The sequence below is a fragment of the Gopherus flavomarginatus genome, chromosome 21, assembly GCF_025201925.1.
Source record: "Gopherus flavomarginatus isolate rGopFla2 chromosome 21, rGopFla2.mat.asm, whole genome shotgun sequence".
In the NCBI taxonomy this organism is placed as follows: Eukaryota; Metazoa; Chordata; order Testudines; family Testudinidae; genus Gopherus; species Gopherus flavomarginatus.
This window is the reverse complement of record NC_066637.1, coordinates 7,893,373-7,913,037: the sequence shown is the minus strand read 5'-3', so window position 1 is coordinate 7,913,037 and position 19,665 is coordinate 7,893,373. Positions and strand designations below refer to the sequence as shown.

Sequence of the window (19,665 nt, the reverse complement as noted above, 5' to 3'; positions counted from 1 at the left end):
CTTCTTAGGCTGGGGTGTAGGGTGACCAGATGCCCTAATATTAGGGGATTTGTAATTTTTATCAGTGCCTTAGGCATCACAGCTCCAGGCTGGATTCTCGAAGGCAAGAAGGTGCCCAGCTCACCTCAATACTTTTGAGGATCTGTGACTTAAATTCCTTGTGAAAGCGGGACTGAGGGTCTAAGTGACTTGCCTACTTTTAAAAGCAGCAGAGTCCTGTGGCACCTTATAGACTAACAGACATATTGGAGCGTGAGCTTTCGTGGGTGAATACCCACTTCATCCGATGCATGTAGTGGAAATTTCCAGGGGCAGGTATATATATGCAAGCAAGAATCAGGCTGGAGATAATGAGGTTAGTTCAATCAGGGAGGATGAGGCCCTCTTCTAGCAGTTGAGGTGTGAACACCAAGGGAGGAGAAACTGCTTTTGTAGTTGGCTAGCCATTCACAGTCTTTGTTTAATCCTGAGATTAAACCTACTTTTGAACAGTCTGCCCAGAATTTCCTTTTCACTGTTTATGCTGTTTGTTTATTGTGTTTTTCACGTTATTCTGAGGTGGTGGGGCCATGTTGATACAGACTAGTCAGTTTCCTCTTGAGCTACATCAGCGTCTAGTCAATTTCATTTTCAAGTTCCCCCTGCATCCGCCTGGGGTGCAAATCTGCGGGGAAACATTTTGGTTAAAAACAAAACCCACAACTGTTTCCCCAACCAGGTAAAATAAGGAATTTCAGCAATGAAAGGGAGCATTTTTAAATGCACAAAAGCTACAGGATGGAGCAGACGAGACCCTTTAAAGGTTATATAAATCTCGCCAGACCTTTAAAAAAAAATTGATTTGGGGGGAGGGGGGAATCGCAAAGCCATTACACGTTTCATACCAAAGGCAAAACTTTACCTCACTCCCTAAAGCTGATTGCAACTAAGTATCAGCTCCTCCTCTTGCTTTGTGGGTGGCGAGGGCTTGCCAAAAGTTGCAAGCAGCAGCGACGCCAACCTCTGGAGGCCCCTGCAAGCTGCCTATCTCCTGAACGTGTGCACCGACTTGGCTCCCCGCGGCTCTGCCTGCAAAATGCATGAATGAAAATCCAGCCTGGAAGGGGCGCGTGGTTTGGAGAGGCAGCCAGGGGCGAGCTGCACCGCGTCCCGAGAGAGGGAACGAGCCGGGAGCCCCAGGAGAGCGGAGACCGTTCATTGCTGGGCGTCCCCGGGCAGAGGAGGCAGCTGGGCGTGCTGCCCTGCAAGGGGCCTGGTGAAAGGCTGGTTGCCGAAACTGAAATCTGATCCCCCCGGCAGCTCCACGCTGGGTCGGGCGCGGGTCCCGGGTGGAGAGGGGGTTTGCTCTGAGCTTGCAAAGCGGGGCAGGGTTTTGTTTTCAAGCAGAGGCCATGGGGAGTAGGTCCGTGTTGCTAAAATCCAGAGGGGGAAGATGTAACAGCAGCGTTGGTGGCTGCTACGCGAGCTTTTAACTCAGAGCCTTTGCAAACAGAGATGAATTTTCCCAAAACTCGGTACTTGGTTTTCTTTCAGTACTTTGGGACTAAATATAGGTAGGTGCTGTAGTGGTGGTGATCCTCCCATACTGTGGTGTTGGTAAAACAAGCCAGAGGCCTATACATTCACAGGGTGGGGTGTAGGGTGACCACATGCCCTAATGTTAGGGGATTTGTTTTATATACGCAACTATAACCCCTGCCCTTGGGAGGGGGGAAGTGTCCCAATTTTTCACACTTCCTATCTGGTCACCATAAAGGGGTGGGAGGCACAGAAACTGCACACCAGTTTTGAAGGTAAATAATTCATTGTATTTTTGATAAATATTAATCCCATTATTGAATGCCTAGGGAAGGGGAGGAGAGCAGGAATACATCTGCTGTGGATTAGAAATTGGAACTAGGACAAATCATTTGAGGTGGGGGAGATTTTGTCCTGGTTCTCTCCTCCCTCAAAGCCCTACCTGTAGTGAATGGGGGATGGGAGGATGACACATTTCCCTTGGAGGATAGAAAAAAGAGCCAGATTCTGATCTCAAATTGGTGTAAATGCAAAGTAATTCCATTTGAATCGCTGGAAGTATTTCAGGCTGAGCCCTGATCCAGCGAATGGTCCCATGGGGGCTGATCCCTGCACCCCAAAGAACAGTTTGTAGATTACCTCTGAAGAAGTGGGAGGTTTTACCCACGAAGCTTATGCCCAAATAAATCTGTTAGCCTTTAAGGTGCCAATGGACTCCTCATTGTTTTTGTGGGTACAGGCTAACACGGCCCCCTCCTCTGAAGTTTGTAGATTGGGACTTATAGCAGAGTAACTTGGCTTGAGAGTTTTTGTGGATGTAGCTTTGTTGGGTAGGAGTGTGAAAAGAAGAGCTGTGTCGCCAAAAGCTCCAATGTAGGTGCAGTTATAGCTAATTTTTGTTTGGGGAACTGGTATGTGCTATAAACAAACTCTGTTGCCAGTATTAGCTACAGGCAAATCCTTTCTAGTGTAGACAAGGCCTCAATGTCTATAACTTTCAGCCTGTCACTTCTACTTTGTCTCTAATGTGAGAATCAAAATCACTCACGTGCAGGTCGGCGACTGTTAGAATAACCCCCAGGTTTTGTCCCCTGTTTACTAGTTATTTTTCGCAGTGCGGCACAAGGTCCCTGGCTCAAGAAGCTTCTGATCTCAAGCTCTAGTCCTGCAAATGCACTTTTGCGCGTATGATGTTACATTCAGTTGCACTGCTCACTCGCAGTAGCATCAGCGGGGTTTGGGACTTTATCCTGAAAGCCTTTACCTTCTGCGAATCGTCCCCAGGACTTCAGTGAGGTTGTTGTTATTGTTAATTTAGACTGCTGAGCAATCATTCCAGCTATATGCTGGGGTGGGGGGGGGGGAGGGCCTTCCAGACACTTAGAAAGGGTGGCCTGTGCCCTGTGACTGACTCATGAAGGTCAAGAGCAGGAGAACGGTTTCAGTGGTAGCCGTGTTAGTCTTTATCAGCAAAAAGAATGAAGAGTCCTTGTGCTACCTTAGAGACTAATGAACCCACAAAAGCTTATGCCCAAATAAATTTGTTAATCTCTAAGGAGCCACAAGGACGCCTCGTTCTTTTTGGAGCAGGAGAAGGATCTCAAGGAACTTTTGAGGGCAATTTAGGAGAAACAGGAGCAGTAGGAGGGAAAAGTAGCTGAGAATGGAGTTATGGAGAGGTTTAAAGGTGAGGACAGGTAGCTTGAACTTAATATGGAAGGGCTGGAGGGAAAATCGGGGGTGAAATTCGGAGACAGGAGTGATGTGATCAAAACATTGTGGGAGGAAGGAAGGTGACTTTTGGCAGTATTTTGCGTGGATGGGATGAGGGAGTGAGGGGGTAAAGCAGGAAGACCAAAGAGGAGGAAATCTCAGTAGCTAAGAGGAGATCCTTGGCGTGGCAGTTCCTATGTAGGTGAGATGAAGGAGGCTGGAGGCCTGGCCAGGGAACGAGGAGAAAAGAGTGGATTGTGATTTCTGCAGTCACAAACCTTATGCAAAGTAAAATTAAATTAATTAAATCTTTTAAAAATGTGAAGTGCTGTATGTGACCGTTTTCCTTCATACTTGAATGATGCAGAGAGAAACAAGGCAGATAAACACGTCTTTAGATGCAGTAAAGGGGCCATTTAATTTTTGCTGGGAGAGATTCAACGTTGGATATGCCACGTAATCCTTTTTGACAGCTGAGATTGCATTATTTTGCTTTTCTTTTTTTTCCCCCTTGAGTGAGTATCTTTAACTCTCGGCAAGACATTCTGTTAGGCAGACAATGAAATCAGAGTAGAGAAGGAATAACTGAAATAAGATACGCAAATGTCATCTATTGAAACCATAGTCATAGATTCGTGTCTGCATCTGCTGCTTAAATATTGTTCTTTGCCTATAATCAGATTAGGCCATTATTATTAATGGGACAATTACTATAGCTGGAAGCCGCAAACTCCATGCTATGTGATTTGTTAAGAAGTCTTTGGAAAACTTTGATTCCTGTTTTTGTGGCCTCAATACCGTACAACACTTAACAGCTCTTGAAGTCAAAGGGACATAAGCATGTGCTTAATTGCTTTGCTAAATGAGAGCCTGACTAAATTAGCAGCATACAGTGGTGGGAAAACATATATATAATTTTACTTCAGTGTATAGTATTGGTGCCTGATCCAAAGCCCATTAAAGTCCATGGCAATCTATCTACATTGCTTGTCGGGGCCCCATAACTGTAGTATAAGTGTCATGGAACACTTGACAGTGTTGAAGGCATTTGTCCTCTCAACATCTCTGTGAGGTAGGGAAATATTTTTACACCCAGTTTACAGAGGGAAAACTGAGGCACAGAGAGACCAAGGGTCAAAAATTTTTAAGGGAATTTAGGTGCCTAAAGATGCAGGTAGGTACCTAACAGGATTTTCAAAAGTGTCTTTAGGCATCTAAATACGTTCAAAAATCTCTCCCTCGGGGTATGTCTGTGCAGACCGCGGCAGCCAGCCCCCAAGCCTGGGTCAACAGGCTTACGCTATACACTAAAAATGGCCAGGGGAGGCAGTGCTGTGGCTCTGGCTGGAGCTCAGGTTATGAAGCCACCCCTGCATCCCGTCTGTTAAGCTTCAGAGCCTGGGTTCCAGCTGCAATGTCTACAGAGCAGTTTGTAGCACGGATAGTGCAAGCCCAAGTCTGTCGACCCTGGCTCGGTGCCATAGGCTGGGTAGGCATACCCTTAACGACTCCCAAGGGCACACAGGAAGTCTGTGGCAGAGGACGGACTTGATCCTGAGTCCCAGACCAGTGCTTTAACCATTGAACCATCCTTCCTCTTGTAATGGGTTTTGGGTCAGGCCCATGCAGCGAAGGGGTGAGCCATGCCAGTGACGCTATCAGCTCCTCAAATTCCCCCGAATCTTAAAATGGTTAATAACAAGGAGAGCCTCATCCTCCCTGATCTGAACAAGCAAACCCCATTCTTTGCAGGGGAAGAGCACCCTTTATTCCTGGCTTTCCCCCCCTGCAGCTTACCAGCTGGCTCGTACTGCTTTCTGCTTGCATGCACAGAAGTGGAAGGTAGCATTTAATCCTTCGTTCAGTTGTATATAAAGAATTCCTTGGATCTCAATCACAATCAGTCACTTGACAAAAAAGCTGACAATCCTTATTTTGCTGTAGTCCAGGTACCCAGCCTAAGTGTTACATTACAGCTTATGTGCAGCCATTGGCTGAAGGTTGGAGTTCACGGACAATTGCTAAAAACTGTTGTCTGTCTTTTGCTCTGCAGTGGTGTCATGGAAACGTTGACTGATCAGCCTGTGCTCGGTGTCCAGAATTACTTGGAGGTAGGTACTTGGGGTGGCACTGACACAAACTGAAAAGCTAAGACTGCATTGTGGAACCACAGATATTATAAGGGGAAACACCTGTCCTTGTGCTGACCACTTTATTATAATAATAATCATACCTAGCTCCTCGTACAGCACTTTTTGTCTGTAGATCTCAAAGCTCTTTACAAAAGAGTGCAATATTATTATCCCCATTTTAAAGATGGGAAAACTGAAGCATGGGGGCTGAAGTGACTTGCACCAGGTTACCCAGCAGTTCAGTGGCATTGTTGTTAAGGATTTGATCCAGGACATGTTTTTCATGCCTTTTCTTTGTTTTTTGATGGGATGTGGGGGCCAGTCCTTCAAGCTGCTCTGTGTGGCTAGGCACTTGTCTAAATGCAGAGTTGTGCTGGTTTATCTTGAGATTTGATTTTAAACCGGTTTGATTAAACTGGTGTCCATGTAGCGCTGTATTAGCTAAACCAGTTTAACTAAATGGGTGAAAGTTTATGTGTAGACAAAACCTGTCTTACTATAGGACCTTGTGGCAGTCATCCAGCTTTTTCTGTGCCCGGTTTTCCCCACCTATGAAAGAGGTATTAAAATACTTTCCTCCCAGGGGCATGAGAGTTTTACTGGAACGATGTTTGTAAAACCTCCTTGGATCCTTGTATGGATGCGAAGCATTATTTCCAAAGCCTGCAAATGCATTTGTTAAACTGGTGCCACATTCCAAAGCCATGTATTTAATAGCTGTTGGCAATTAACCAAAACTCAGTTATTCCTATGGTATATTAAAATTAATGATTTGTGCTTAATTTTAATGTAAACACTCATAGAATGGTGTACTTAGCCTGTTGTCCCAGAGATGCAATCATGAATGACTGGTTTAATTTTAATGTCTGTTCCTCATGGTCATTATTGTCTCAAAGGGGGCAGCACTTTCACTCAGCCATTACTTTTCTGTAATCTCTGTTGGGAACTGTACCGAGGGAACATCTGGTTCCTAAATGACTTGACTAATGTGCAGGAATTTTGTCTGATGTAGAGGAATTTTGCTAATCATGCTTATATTGTTTAAGTGCATTCCCCTCCACAGGATCATATGACTGTCCTAGCTAAGCAAAGCCATCAGAAATGTTTAATTTAATGCTGGATTCTTACCCTCCGTCCTCTCACTTAATTGACAGGTAGTGATAATCTCTCAGTTTCTACACAAGCAAAACCAAATAGATTCAAATTATAGAGACTTGATACTGAGTTGGAATCTTCCTGGTAGAGCAATTAAAAGCGATCCTGTGTGTCTTCCTGTGTACTTACATAGCTCCCCTCACTGTACCTTGCAAATGTTAACTAATTTAGCCCCACAAAACACCTGTGCCAAAGTGGTGTTTTCCTCATTTTACAGATGGGAAGCTCAGGCCAAGAGAAATTAAGGAACAAATCCTCAAAGGTATTGAAGTACCTAACCTTCGTGGATTTCAATGAGAGTTAGTTTCCTAAACACCTGATAATCTGAGTTTATAAGACCTGCCCAATGTCACGGAGGGAGTCTGTTGCAGAGCATAGGACTGAATTTAGCATCCCTGAGTCTCAATACAGGGCCTTAACCACAAGACCACCTTCTTCTCTGCCTGGTCAAACTTAAACCAAAAGCTGGACTTGTAAGAAGAACTTTCCATGAAACCTAAGACCAGTAGAAGTGGTTCTGAAAATTCCAGTGGAAACAGTTTTTGATTTTTAAGCTTAACGTTCCCCTGCAGAACTGCAATCCGAACATTACAGCATTGTGTTAGTGTGTGACACCCAAAGATGAAACTGACTAGTAACTGTAAACAAAAGTGAGACAAGGAGGGAGAGGCAATATCTCTTTCTGGTCCAACTTCTATGGGTGAAAGAGAGAAGCTTACATACAGTTCTTTGCTCTCTAAATGCAAAAGCTTCTCTCACATCGACAGATGTTAGTCCAATAAAAGATTTACCTCACGCACCTGGTCTCTCTAATATCCTGGGATCAACACAGCTACAGCAATGCTGCATGTAAACAAGAGTGAAACTGGCTAGTTCATTTTCATTGTCAAGTTGACAAGAAATGCAAAAATTGAAGAAGGAAATTGTGCCATTAGAAGTTCTCTCCAGTTTTAATGCTCTCAGATACAACTATTAACATGTATAAAGAAACCTTGTGGGGTTTTAAAATGATTTCTAACCTGAAAATATCCCTTTTAATACACTGAATATGGGTTTGTTCCTACAGACACTGTGAGTAGCACCTAAGTTGTTCCATTAACTTCCAGGAAACCTCCCATGGTGGTCAGGACTTCTCTCTGTATCAATTGTTAACAGGATTGGGCTCTAACTGTGCAGTATCAGTGAAAAAAGACTTGTTCCTATGTCAGCTAGTAGAAAGTGGGACACTAGTGCAGGTTGCAGAATGAATGCTCTGCACATCTAGGCATTTTTGTAAAGTAACGCTAAGTTAATTACAATTCTGGATTGAGCGGCGCATCCCTGAACACTGCCTGTGATTCCCCAGTCCCCACGAGTGGCTGTAATTAAAAGGAGACTCTGCTGTCTTAATTTACTTCTTGCAGTCAGAGTAAGTTATAAACTAAAGTGAAACACATGCCTGTTTGTGTAAGAGATGAGATCTGAGCTGTCAGAGAGGCTACAATCCAGGCATCTTGTGTTGCAGCTGACTGCGCTTGCTATCCAGAATGAGACTCTCGCGCGACTGTTTCTAGTCACTTCAGAAGCAACAGAAATGATGTATGGTTCTCATAAACTTCACTTCTGGAAAGATGATTCTCTGGCATGTTTCTGAGCTGGGTTTAGGCTTGCCAGAAGCAGATAGTAAACCATATGTTGTATTTTAGACAATCTAGGTTCTGTATGATGGCTTCCCTCACTGTAGTATCTGAGCATAGTATTCTTAGAGCAGCATGTTTTCTTATCACCTATGGGTTTTAAGGACAGTGTGCACGTCTCTGGGATAGTCTTTGCTCTTGCTCTGCTTTTCCTCTTTGGAGGAGTATGTATGTGTGGGAGGGGTGTGCAGGATGGAGCTGTGTGCAGTTCAATAGATGGTGTGAACCTATAGCACAGAATCAGTGCCCCAACATGGGTGTCAGGTGGCGATACACTTTTGGAGGTACTGTCCTTTTAAGATGAGATGGTAAACGTGTATGGTCCCTGAAAAGAATGACTTGTGGCCATTAAAGATCGCTCTTCACATTTTGCATGGGTAGAATTGTAGACCTTGATGTCCTGGTTAAATTTGAGCTAGGTTAAGAAATGTCTACCTAAAAAATAATTACCGTCGCAGCTTCAGCTAACAAGCACTATTCTTTGCTTTCTGGCCAAACTGTTGCATTGTCTTTCTATGTGCTCTTAAACAACTGCCATTTTTCAGAGCTGTCAGAGGTACCTGCATGTCAGTGATGGGTCAGATTACTCCTGGGGGAATTATGCGCCATTACGTACGTGCAGAATTTATGTTCCCCACAGATTTCTTTGCATCCCCAAAGAAAAATCCCTTTCTGATAGGGAAGCCACAAGAGCGGTCATGCAACCCTCCCCAGCAGTATGCTTTGGGTGCCCACGGCAGCTGGCAGAGAGGTAAATCACTGGAGGGCAAGGGGCAGGACTGGGGAAGACCTGGCTGGTGGCTCCTACCCTGCACCAGGCTCAGCTGCTAGTCCCAGCTGGCTGGGGAGGACGGGACTTTCTCTTCCCTTGAATGGCATACAGGGCTGGGTCAGACCCACCCCCACATTTCTCCCGCAGTTGAAGGAAGCTCTGCAAACTCCCCTAGTTCCCAGCTTCATGCACCCATCACTCCTCAGCTGCACGGGGAGGGATCTCTGTACAGGGGGCTTCTCCCCCACCACTGTGCATCCAGACCCCCTCATACCCAGACCCTACTGCTGAGCCTCACACCTGCCACACCCTGAACCACCCTGAGGAGCCCCACTCCCTCTGTACTTGGACTATCCCAGTGAGCCACCCGGATCCCCACCCAACTGAGCCCCAACCAGCTTTATCTGGATCGCCACCCCACCAAGCCCCAACTAGCTGCACCTGGATCGCCAGCATCTGGACCTCCCCACACCCAGGCCTTCTGGCTGGTTTTCCCAGGAGAGTCATGGATTTGTAGGATTGAGCCAGATCTGGGAACTTGACTGCGTGATGCCTGGTGGGATTCCATCACTGGTGGTCACTCTGACTGACTGGTGCAATGGTCCTTAGAAGACTATGCGTCTGTGTATTTGCCATGCTTGTTTCTGATGGTCTCTGTTGGCACTCGCTGCTGTGGTAGCTGAGGGCTGTCTGTAATTCTGGTGGTGGGAGTTAGCGCTGTCCGACAGCTGGGGCATTGGTTTGGGAATTGGAAGACTTGGGTTTTATGCTCGCCTTTGCCACCCACCTGCTGCATGACTTTAAGCAAGTCATCTAATTTTAGTGCCTTGGGTTACCCATTTGCAAACTGAGGATGATAATTCTCGCATCCTTTGGCCGAGAGCTCAGAGATCTATGGCGAAAAAGTGCTGCCTAGGGGGCTAAGAATCGTAACTCTAATTGAAGATCTCTGCAACATTTATTTGTATTGCTCATTGATTTATAAAGCACCCACCTGTCTCCAGAGACTGTATCTGGAATGCTGCGTAAATGTTACACAGAGCTGGAAAGACAGAGAGTCCAAAAGGCCGTGTATCCCATTTATCCTGTCCTCTGCATAGCATAGCACTGCTTTCCCTCCCTGTCCCATGCTTGGGGCTTTGGATGAGCTCAGCAGTTGTTTTGCAACATCTGAGTGAGCAACTTTTTGTTTTAACAAGCAAATGGGTAGAATGGGCAATTAAAAAAAAAAGAGGGGGAGGTTAGATCAACGTATTTGTCATTTCATGGCATTGGCATTTTGATCTCCTCAGCTGCACGCTGGCCAATTCATGGATAGGCTCGTTCCTTTCATGTGGTTGGATTGATGTCGGGCGCTGCTGAGTCGGGTTGCATTTATGAGAACCACATGGGATGTCTTAAAGGAACATTATTGGAAAACTTTTGGAGTCTGTAAGAATTTGTCCCCTTTGCTCCACCTTCTTGCAACCTTGAACTCTGAAGGACATGATGTTCTTCAAGCGATTGCACATGTCTGTTCCACTGTAGGTGTTGGTGTGTTCCAGTGCATGGTTATTGACGAGTTTTTACCCCTTAGCAGCACTGATCAGGGCGGCCCAAGTGCCCTTTTCTATCTTGTGCACATGGTGCAGGCATAAAGGGCTGAGCCACCTCAGGTCTCCTTCAGTTCCTTCTGCACGTGATGGTTGTTGGAGCTCTCTGTCCTTGCTTCTGCAAGTCTTTTCTCAATACCTGTATCTAGTACCCGGGTATTGTTAGTGTCCTTTAGTAGCTAGCTAGTTTGTTATGGAAAAAACTTGTTTTGTGTGGCTCTGGCACCCGACTTGGGGACTGGTACCGGAGATGTGCCATGCTCTCCATTCTTGTGGCAAGGCTTAGCCTGGTAGTGACCCTCACCCTAGCTGCCTGAAGTGCTTGAAAGGCAGAGCAACCAGGTTAAAATATTTGCTGATCGAATCAGCACTTTGGCCTCCATCCGAGCCGTCTGCCTCGCTCTGGGTACTGAGCACCTTGGCGTCAGTCAGCAGTGCACCTTTGGCGCTGCTGGGAGGAAGAGGCAGATCAGCATCACTGGTACCAATAAAGAGGCGTCATCAAAAGACTCGAGGAGGATGAGCTCTTCCAGAGACTCGGGAGGGTGTTCAGAGAGGAGGCAGTCCCCAGAGCACACCTCTAAGCAAGGGAGTTTGACAACTCCAGAACCCAGTGCGGGCCTGTTGAGACTGGCTCCTGAAGCACCTTCATCAGCATCTCCTCGCACTGCAGAGCGTCTACCCGGCACTGTCTCGTCCTGAGTCATTGGAGGCTGAGAGAGAGTTGTTGAACCTCCCGGAGCCACCGTCACCAGCACTTCAAGAGACTTGCCTGGCACCATTGCTCAAGATACCTCCTCCAGCACCTTCATCTCTGCTCTGAGCAGCTCCACCGGATGCGGCTGTTCGGGTACCAGTGAGGCCGGTACTGTCTAGGGCAGGGATCGGCAACCTTTGACACACGGCCCATCAGGGAAAGCCGCTGGCGGGCCAGAACGGTTTGTTTACCTGCAGCATCTGCAGGTTCAGCCGATTGCAGCTCCTGCTGGCTGTAGTTCGCCGTTCTAGGCCAATGGGAGCTGCGATCGGCCGAACCTGCGGACGCTGCAGGTAAACAAACCATCCCGGCCCACCAGCGGCTTTCTCTGATGGGCCGCATGCCAGAGGTTGCTGATCCCTGGTCTAGGGGAAAGCCACACATCCTTTCCTTGACTGCTCTTTCTTCAGAGTTTGAGCCTCCTTCTGTGGCACTGATGGGTACGGCGCTTCATACTTATTGGTCTCTGAAGTGGGTTCCTATATACTCCAACCTAACCAGTCCCATCAGGAGGGATATTCCACCTGCCCGCCCTGCATTTCACCCCAGCGCCAGCAGGAAGCTTACAGGAGGGACCTTTGGGCTAGGCATAGCTGGGTCCAGGGTTGTACCTCTGGCCCTTTTGGAACCTTGGGGTCTCCCCCCGCCACCCCCCCCCCCCACCAAAAAAGTCAAGAGCATCTCTGCAGCCATCTCAGCCGGCTCCATCTGCTGGGCATCAGGAGAATTATCACGACAAGCACCCTAGTGTTGGTACCAAGCAGAGTTGGGTTCCCTTTCATGAGCAGCTGCAAGAGGAGAAGGAACCGGACCAGCCCCTGGTTCCGTTAGCATCCTCTTCCTCATCTCCAGATGAGGCAGTTGTGGCAGAGCCTGTTTCTTCACCTTGGGGTCATTCTAAGACTACTCTGGAGCTGTTGTGGTGGATGACTATAGCTCTTGATAGCCACCTGGAGGAAGTCTGGGGAAAATCTCTCAAGCTGATGGACATTCTAACATCTGTGGCTCCAGCTAGAATTGCCCCATTTATTGGGAGAGCTATCTTAGAGCCTACAGTGTGCACGTATGTGGTCTAGGTTGCCAAACTGTGCCTTAGATTCCTTCAGGGCTGGATGGTGGTGAAGTGCTCTCCTAGAGAGCATCACGTAGACATATTAGTGTAAACATGTTTACACTGCCCTCTCCTGGATGGAATCAGAACTGCTTAACTGTGTGCCATAGATCCTATACTGCTAACCAAGATTCTCCTTTAGCTCATGTAGCTGGGGACTGGTCCTTTGGAGCAGGAGGTTTTGATTCTATCCCCACTGTCACCATGAAGTTCACAAGTGATCATGGCATGCACCATAGTAGCCGCAGATTTGTTCGTGTTCAGAGACCACCTGCATGAAACAGAGAGATGTATCAGTTTTGCAAACTAAGCATACAGAGATAGATGATGATTTAATATGTTTGGCTTTTTTCCCCCAGGAGATTAAAACTTTCTTTCTTGGTGAATATTTATTTAGCCTGCAACCCTTAAAAACTCGTATCGTTTCCAGGGACGGGAGCAAACCTAGGACCCAGATCTATGCATCCGCCCACCCCTGACTTCTCTAGAGTTTGGATCTAGATCTGAACACTGTGGCTTGGCCACGTCTCTTGTTATTTCTTTATTAATATTGACAAGATATATAGGACCAGATCCTGCAGCCCTTACGCATGGATAACTCCACAGCAAATGCAATTTAGAGGGACAAACCTTCAGCATTGAGGTTTTTAACCCCCTTACTCAAACGAGTAGCTGTTACTCATGCAAGTGAGCACCTAGACTTCAGTGGGCTTACTTGCATAAGGAAGCACTGTTAGGATTTGCAGTATCAGCCTGTTTAGTGCTACAGCTAGTAAACTGCACCCAGTTTGATCTCTAAAATGCAATAAACACATCCAATTTATAACCCCCCAAACCCTGAGCTGTTGTACGTTGCTGCTTCTTTGTATTTTTCTCCCTGAATTTATGTGCAGTGTGGTGCTTGCTGTTTGGTTTGAATCGTCTCCCAAGTGTGCTGTTTCCCATCGCGCTGACGAACGCTGCCCAGAACATATCTTCCTGCGCAGAGCTCTGCATTGGCCAGCAGCTTTGTGCTCTATCCAGATACTGTTTCCCATGCAAGGGGGAGTGGGGAACAGAGCTGCCCAGGACTGCGTGAGGCTGTTTCAGAACAAACTCCAAAGAAAGGAAGGTAGACACAGGAATGAGTCATCTGTTGTCCCTGTTTGAGTTGGATTGCTCCTCCAGCGATGTGGGCGACTGACTTTTAGACCCTTTCTTCCAGGCCTAGTGAATGTGTCTACTGTACTCTCCTTGCTGCCACAAGAACTTGCATTCATCACCCTAAGTACCGGGCCAGATCCTCAGCTGGTGTGAATTGGTGTAGCACTAAGTTGATGAGGCTGTGCAGATATATACCAGAAGAGGATCAGGCCCACTAATTTTAAAATGTACCCTCATGCCTCAGTAGGCGGCTGTGAGCCAGTGCAGCACATGGGGTCTCTGCACATCTGGTGCCTTATTGATGGAATTCTCTTCCACATGCAGTTTGCCCTAGTGCTTCTGTTTTGACCTTTAAAACCCATTTGAAAGCATACATTTCCCTTCTCTCTAATATGTCACAGTCAGAGAGGAAGCATTGTCCAGTGGTTAGAGCGCACAGCAAGGTTCAGGGAGCTCAGATTTTCTCAGGGTGCTGCCATTCATTCTCTGTCTGGCTCTGGGCAGGTCACTTCACCGTCAGCATGTTCCCCAGGGGGTGAATGCTATTCTCTGTTCTCACATGGATGTCATTACAGGCGAGTCTCATCTTACTCTGGGGTTACGTTCTGCTGTCAGCGCGTAAAGCAAAAATTGCATATAGTGAAAATTACATTGAGTGTAATGGCGGGTGGAATCGCCCGCGCTACAGGTACAGAATTTAAATTGTTGTTTTTCTCTTGTTTTTTTGCTGACCACGCAAAGATGAATTTGCGCATGTTAAATGTACGTAAGGTGAGACTCGTCTGTAGTTTGCAAAGCGCTGAAGGGGCCTTGGAGAGGTCTGAAGTGTTTTTGCAGGGCTTACCCCAGTGTAACTGAGGGGAAACGTCACTGGAATCAGGCGAGTTGCACCATTGTCGCCAATAGAATTTGACCCTGCAGCCAGAGTTTCTGCTGTCTCTGTGGGTTCAGTACGTAAAGCATCGCAGTTAGGCAGGTATCGTGGCTGGGTGACTTCTGATGTCAGGGATAGAGCTGAGAGACCTCATGTAACAAGCTTACCAAGGAGTTTTTCTAGCTGCTTCCCCAGCTCAGTGACCTTGGGCAAGTCGCGTAACCCTTCTGCCTCAGTTTCCTCATTTGAATCTCTGAGGTAATACCCAGGGGAAGTATTTGGGAGGCTTAATCAATATCAGTAATGCCAGGGTGAGTTCCTCGGATGCAGGTCTAAAGTGTTTTTATTTTGTCGTCAGGCTTTTCCCTGAAATTACTGAAGAGTAAATAATGCATCTTTTCATAATTCAGTATGGGTGATATTAGCAGATTAGCATTGTGGGAATCAGGGGAAACAAACCACCAGCTGCATAGAGGCTCAGAGGACATTTGGATGGTCCAATTATGGGACACTCTCAGAAGTGAAGGGGTCATTTGTGAGTTGCTTGCAACTGGGGTCAGCAGTTCAGCAATGCACTGCATTGGAGAGATTAATTAGGATGTGCTTTCACTGAGCTCTTAAAAAGGAATCTGGTGCAGGAGTCGCTTGTAATACCTATTAAAGACCACGTGGCTGCTGGGCTGGAGGGAAAATAGCTTTTAATAGCTCCGGTTTTGTTGTTGGTTATTCCTTGAATGTTCAGCACATAGATCCTTCAGTTTCCTCTCCAGAGAGTTCTGCATGGGAAGGACGCCTGCTGGATGGAGGCAGCTGTGAAAATAGCTTTTCTTTGTCCCCAGTGTGCGCGTGTGTGTGTGTGTGTGTGTGTGTGTCTCTGTAAATTCATTGTTACCCATGTGCCAGTCAGTTAATCAGTCCTGCTTGGATCCTACAGTCCACTCTTCTTTTCCAGTCTATTCTCCAAAAAGAGAGACTTTCTCCCAGGCAGGGGGTGAGATCCAAACCTCAGCGCATGGCTCTCGCTGCAGTACCTTCCAGTGCTGTTCAGACACAGGCTTGAAAGGGGCTGGAGAAGGGATGGGGTGGGTGTGGGGATCCCGCTGAGTCCTCAGCCCAAGAAGACACAAATGCATACCAAGCCGAGCAGGGTGTTTCCCAGGCTCTAGCCCCGTTCCCCAAGTGTGGATCTGCTGCACTTCTCCTGTGCCTGACGAAATCTGCTAAACCCAAACCCGTCTCCCTGCAAGTTTGCTCTCTAAATGCAACCTCAACATTACCATAAGTCGCTGAGCCACATGTCAAGGTCTGCTAAAGAAAACTGTTTAATTTCTGTCTGCTCCTCTCTGCTAAAGGGTAATAAATAAAGATTTTCTTTGTTAATTGTAACCACATGTGCGCTCCAGAGGAAAGGCCTAGGAAGAGGAAAAGGCTCTGGTGGGATGTGTTCTGGTTCTCAGGCCTTCCCCCTGCAGTTCAGTTACATTTTTGTGCTCCTCCACATCCTTTATAATGGTATGTTTCTAAGAGTCCAGAATCCTCTCTGCTAAAATAGCAGGAGCTTGGAAGGCATTGCCGAGTGAGCGGTTAAAACTTTATTGACTCTCGGTACCAAATTGAAATCTAATAAAGATCACTGCTTGGTCTCCTCTGGGGGGGAGCCAATGCTAGTCATTAATCTGGGTTTCTCCTTTATTTCTTTTTCAGCCCATCTCTGATCTCTGTCCCTCCCCCTCTGTCCTGCCCACTCTGGCTAACTGCCTTAGTCTCTCCCTAGGGGCCTGTGAACGTGAGGCTGAAAGGTGTGTTTCCACAATGAGGTAGCGAACATGCTTTGAAAACTTGAGTGTAGATGGGACAAGTTGTGTTTTTAAAATGTGTAAAGTCGGTCCTGGTGAACCCTAAACTCGTACCCACTCCTGTTAAAAAAAATAAAACCTGCCCTGTCTTCACTAGGGTTTTTAAGAAAACGTATTTCATCCTAGCGCGGGCTCGCAGACACGCCTAATTAGCTGCATTAGAGTCTCTTAATTAGAGGACACCACATTAATGACTCATTTATCGGGGTTTTTCTTTACTTTCCCAGTAGGGGGGCTGTGATATCGCACCTGTTTGCCCCATAACAAAAGGTTGGAAAAAACAAAGGAGGAAGGGGGAGAGGAGAAACAGCTGTTGCTGGGGGCTGGGGGAGTGTTGGGGAATGAGAACAGAAATCCCTTTCAAAAGGTGTTTAATTCACTGTGGAAGCTGTGCTGTGGTGCAGAACCTTGCAGCTATTAAAGTACTTCTGCTACCCTTGGTTTAAAAATGGTGATTTTTAGTATTATTGGGTATAATTTTTAACTGTCCCGTCCTGTGCACTGCCCCTCCCCGTCCCCCAAATCTCACTTTACAGCTGCAGTGCTATTCAAGGGTGGTATGGGGGCACTAGTAAAATACAGTCTCTTCTCTCTATAAATAATATGTTGCCCATAGTCATCTTCATTTTACTCTTACTGTGACTAACGTGCCAGTCGCGTTAACAGGACATCGCATCAGTGCTAAGCTGACTCTCACTAGGAAAGAGAGGCAGTATTTTTAAACAGGAGCAGCCTGATTCTGTGTTATGGTAACAAACGTGACCAATGACTAGAAGGGTGTGACTTGACTCCGTATGGTTTATCCCATCACTCGTATCCCTGCGTGTGTGTCCTTGCATCAGCTCCAACACTACATGTGTGTATTAATGGGGAAGTGCCTTGACCCTTGGGCGTTAGCATTTATTCGTGAGACTAAGGAAATGCAGGAGCTAGGTCCTGTGTTACTGTTGGTCTGATCTGCCGGCTTCTCCTCTGATCTTAAGAATTGATGGAAGCCTATTGCTCCCTTTATGGGTGGGAGGAATCTTTGGCTTGAGAGATTTTATTCAGCTGGGGTCTGCACTGAAAATGAAAGGGTGAACCCTGCAGCTGCTAAAGCAGGGATTCTCAAACTGGGGGTCGGAACCCCTCAGGGGGTCATGAGGTTATTACATGGGAGGTCGTGAGCTGTCAGCCTCCACCCCAAATCCCGCTTTGCGTCCAGCATTTATAATGGTATTAAATGTATAAAAAAAGCATTTTTAATTTATTAGGAGGGTCACACTCAGAGGCTTGCTATGTGAAAGGAGTCACCAGTACAAAAGTTTAAGAACCACTATGCTAAAGTCTGGTGGCAAAACTGCAGGGGTGCTGGATCGCTCCCTCGGTGCTGCTGATGTGTCTCTTGAGTGAGTGGTTTCCATACTCTTTTAGGGGTATGTGCATAGTCAGGCTAAGATCAATAGCATTGTAAGGAAGCCTAGGGCGACCAGTGGTTTTCACCCTCTGATCTGCAGACCCCTGATGGTCCACAGACTATGTGTAAGATTTCCGAAGGGGTCTGCACCTCCATTCGAAATGTTTTAGGGGTCTGCAAATGAGAACAGGCTGTAAATCCAGTTACTTGCCAATCACAGGATAAGCTGCTGGGTTGCACTTAAACGCTGGGCGCGTTGACTAAATGTCATGTCTGAGCTATGACTTAAAATGCAAATGGTTGTCTTACCTCAGTTTGTAACAGTCCAGTGAGAAGGGGGATGGATTTGCCCACCTGACCTGCCACTCTGCTAAATGCCATCTCTGCTCAGCCAATCATACTCCGTACGGCAGAGTGGGAAGAGTGACCAGGGCTAGGGAAAATCTAAGACAGCCATATCTTGGTGGGAAACTGGATTTAGAATCTGGCTCACCCTAAAGGGGAAATCATCGTAGAATATCAGGGTTGGAAGAGACCTCAAGAGGTCATCTAGTCCAACCCCCTGCTCAAAGCAGGACCAACCTTTACAAAACAACCAGCCAACCTCCTCTTCTATCTTCTGTTATGTCTAGGTTTTTATACCATCCTCATCACCACAGTGTCTGGGCACCTTCCAGTCGTGCATTAAGCATTGTTACTAACATCTGTTGTATGTGATTCCTTCTTCCCTGATGACAATTATATGAAAAGCAATGGCCTGCATCTACAGCGGTGACTAGGGATTTTGAGTGCCTCCATCTTTGGGTGTCCAGCCTAAGGTACCTTTTAAAGGGGCCTGATTCTCAGAGGGCAAACGTGCCGTACTGTCTGAAAATCAGTGTCTCAAACTGAGCCCCCAAAATCACTCTGTCGTGTTTGAAAATTGGGTATTGTTTTTTTGTTGGCCTCAAAGAGACAAAAGCACCCACTAGTCTGCTTTCTGCAAGGGGCTGAGGCCTCTGAATTGGACTCCTGTTGATGTCCTTGGAAGCTGATGGACCACAGCCCCTTGCAGAATGAATCCCTTAATGAGAACTGGGAAAACAGTAATAAATATTTGCCAGTGACAGAGCTGGCTGGTCTTGTTCCTGCTCAGACAGTCAGAGGCCAGTACTTAGCATTGAGTCATGGTGAATGTGCAGACGGCTTGGAGTGGGGAGTGCTCTTTCCCCTGGTGTATAACTGTAGAAAAGAAGTTTCAGAGGAAGAAGCCGCTGAACAGATGCAGGAAGTTACGTTTGCTGCACGTGCTCGCGTTAAATGTGTACGATTGATGCTCTACCAGAGCAAAGGTCTGATCACTTCAGTGGGACCAGGCCTATAAATATGCCTCACTTCTGCTCCCATTGATTGCCGTGGTGCAGGAGAAGGCACGTGGGAGAGCCGAAGAACAGTGTTGTGTCCTAATGCTTCCTTGCAAATCCCTTGCTCACCGTCCCTTCTGTTGGATTGCAGCGGGCGGCACAGAATCTCAGACCTGTCACTCCCATCAAGTTCTACGTCTCCAGTCGAACGGACACCGGCGTCCATGCCCTCTGCAACTCCGCTCACCTGGATGTCCAGAGAGGTGTCGGAAAGCCACCTTTCCCTGCAAGTGTTGTTGTTGCCGCCCTCAATTACCACTTGAAACCCGAACCAATCCGGTGAGTTTGGTGGAGGGGCGCAATCTTTCTCTGCAACTGTTGGCAAAACTGCGATGAACTCCCTTGTGTTTATCCACAGAACTGTCTTAAACATCTCTGCAAGCTCCCCACCCGGTCCCCACACACACAGACAGACAGACACACACACACACAGTCTCCCCTGTCCCACCAGTGCCGTTTGTCAGTAGGGCAGTCTCACCATATCACAATAATGGTGCTTTGTGGAGAACCCTCTAAGGCTTGAAATGAGGGAGACCCTGAGGGGATCCGGCTGCTGTAGTTGCTGCA

At 47.0% G+C, this 19,665-nt stretch overlaps 1 protein-coding gene across 3 annotated transcripts in view; it reads left to right on the top strand.

Moving 5' to 3' along the window:
- Positions 1-987: 987 nt before the first annotated feature.
- Positions 988-19,665, top strand: part of PUSL1 (pseudouridine synthase like 1) — a 63,442-nt gene continuing 44,764 nt past the window's right edge. The window contains exons 1-3 of one of the 3 annotated variants that reach the window (XM_050931492.1): positions 988-1,514; positions 5,285-5,342; positions 19,190-19,377. In XM_050931492.1, coding sequence (XP_050787449.1) covers positions 1,495-1,514; positions 5,285-5,342; positions 19,190-19,377 — 266 coding nt within the window. In that variant the 5' untranslated portion in view covers positions 988-1,494. Of the gene's footprint in view, positions 1,554-2,620; positions 2,815-5,284; positions 5,343-19,189; positions 19,378-19,665 lie in introns of those variants that run through there. The other 2 variants (XM_050931491.1, XM_050931493.1) reach the window with 2 other exon arrangements.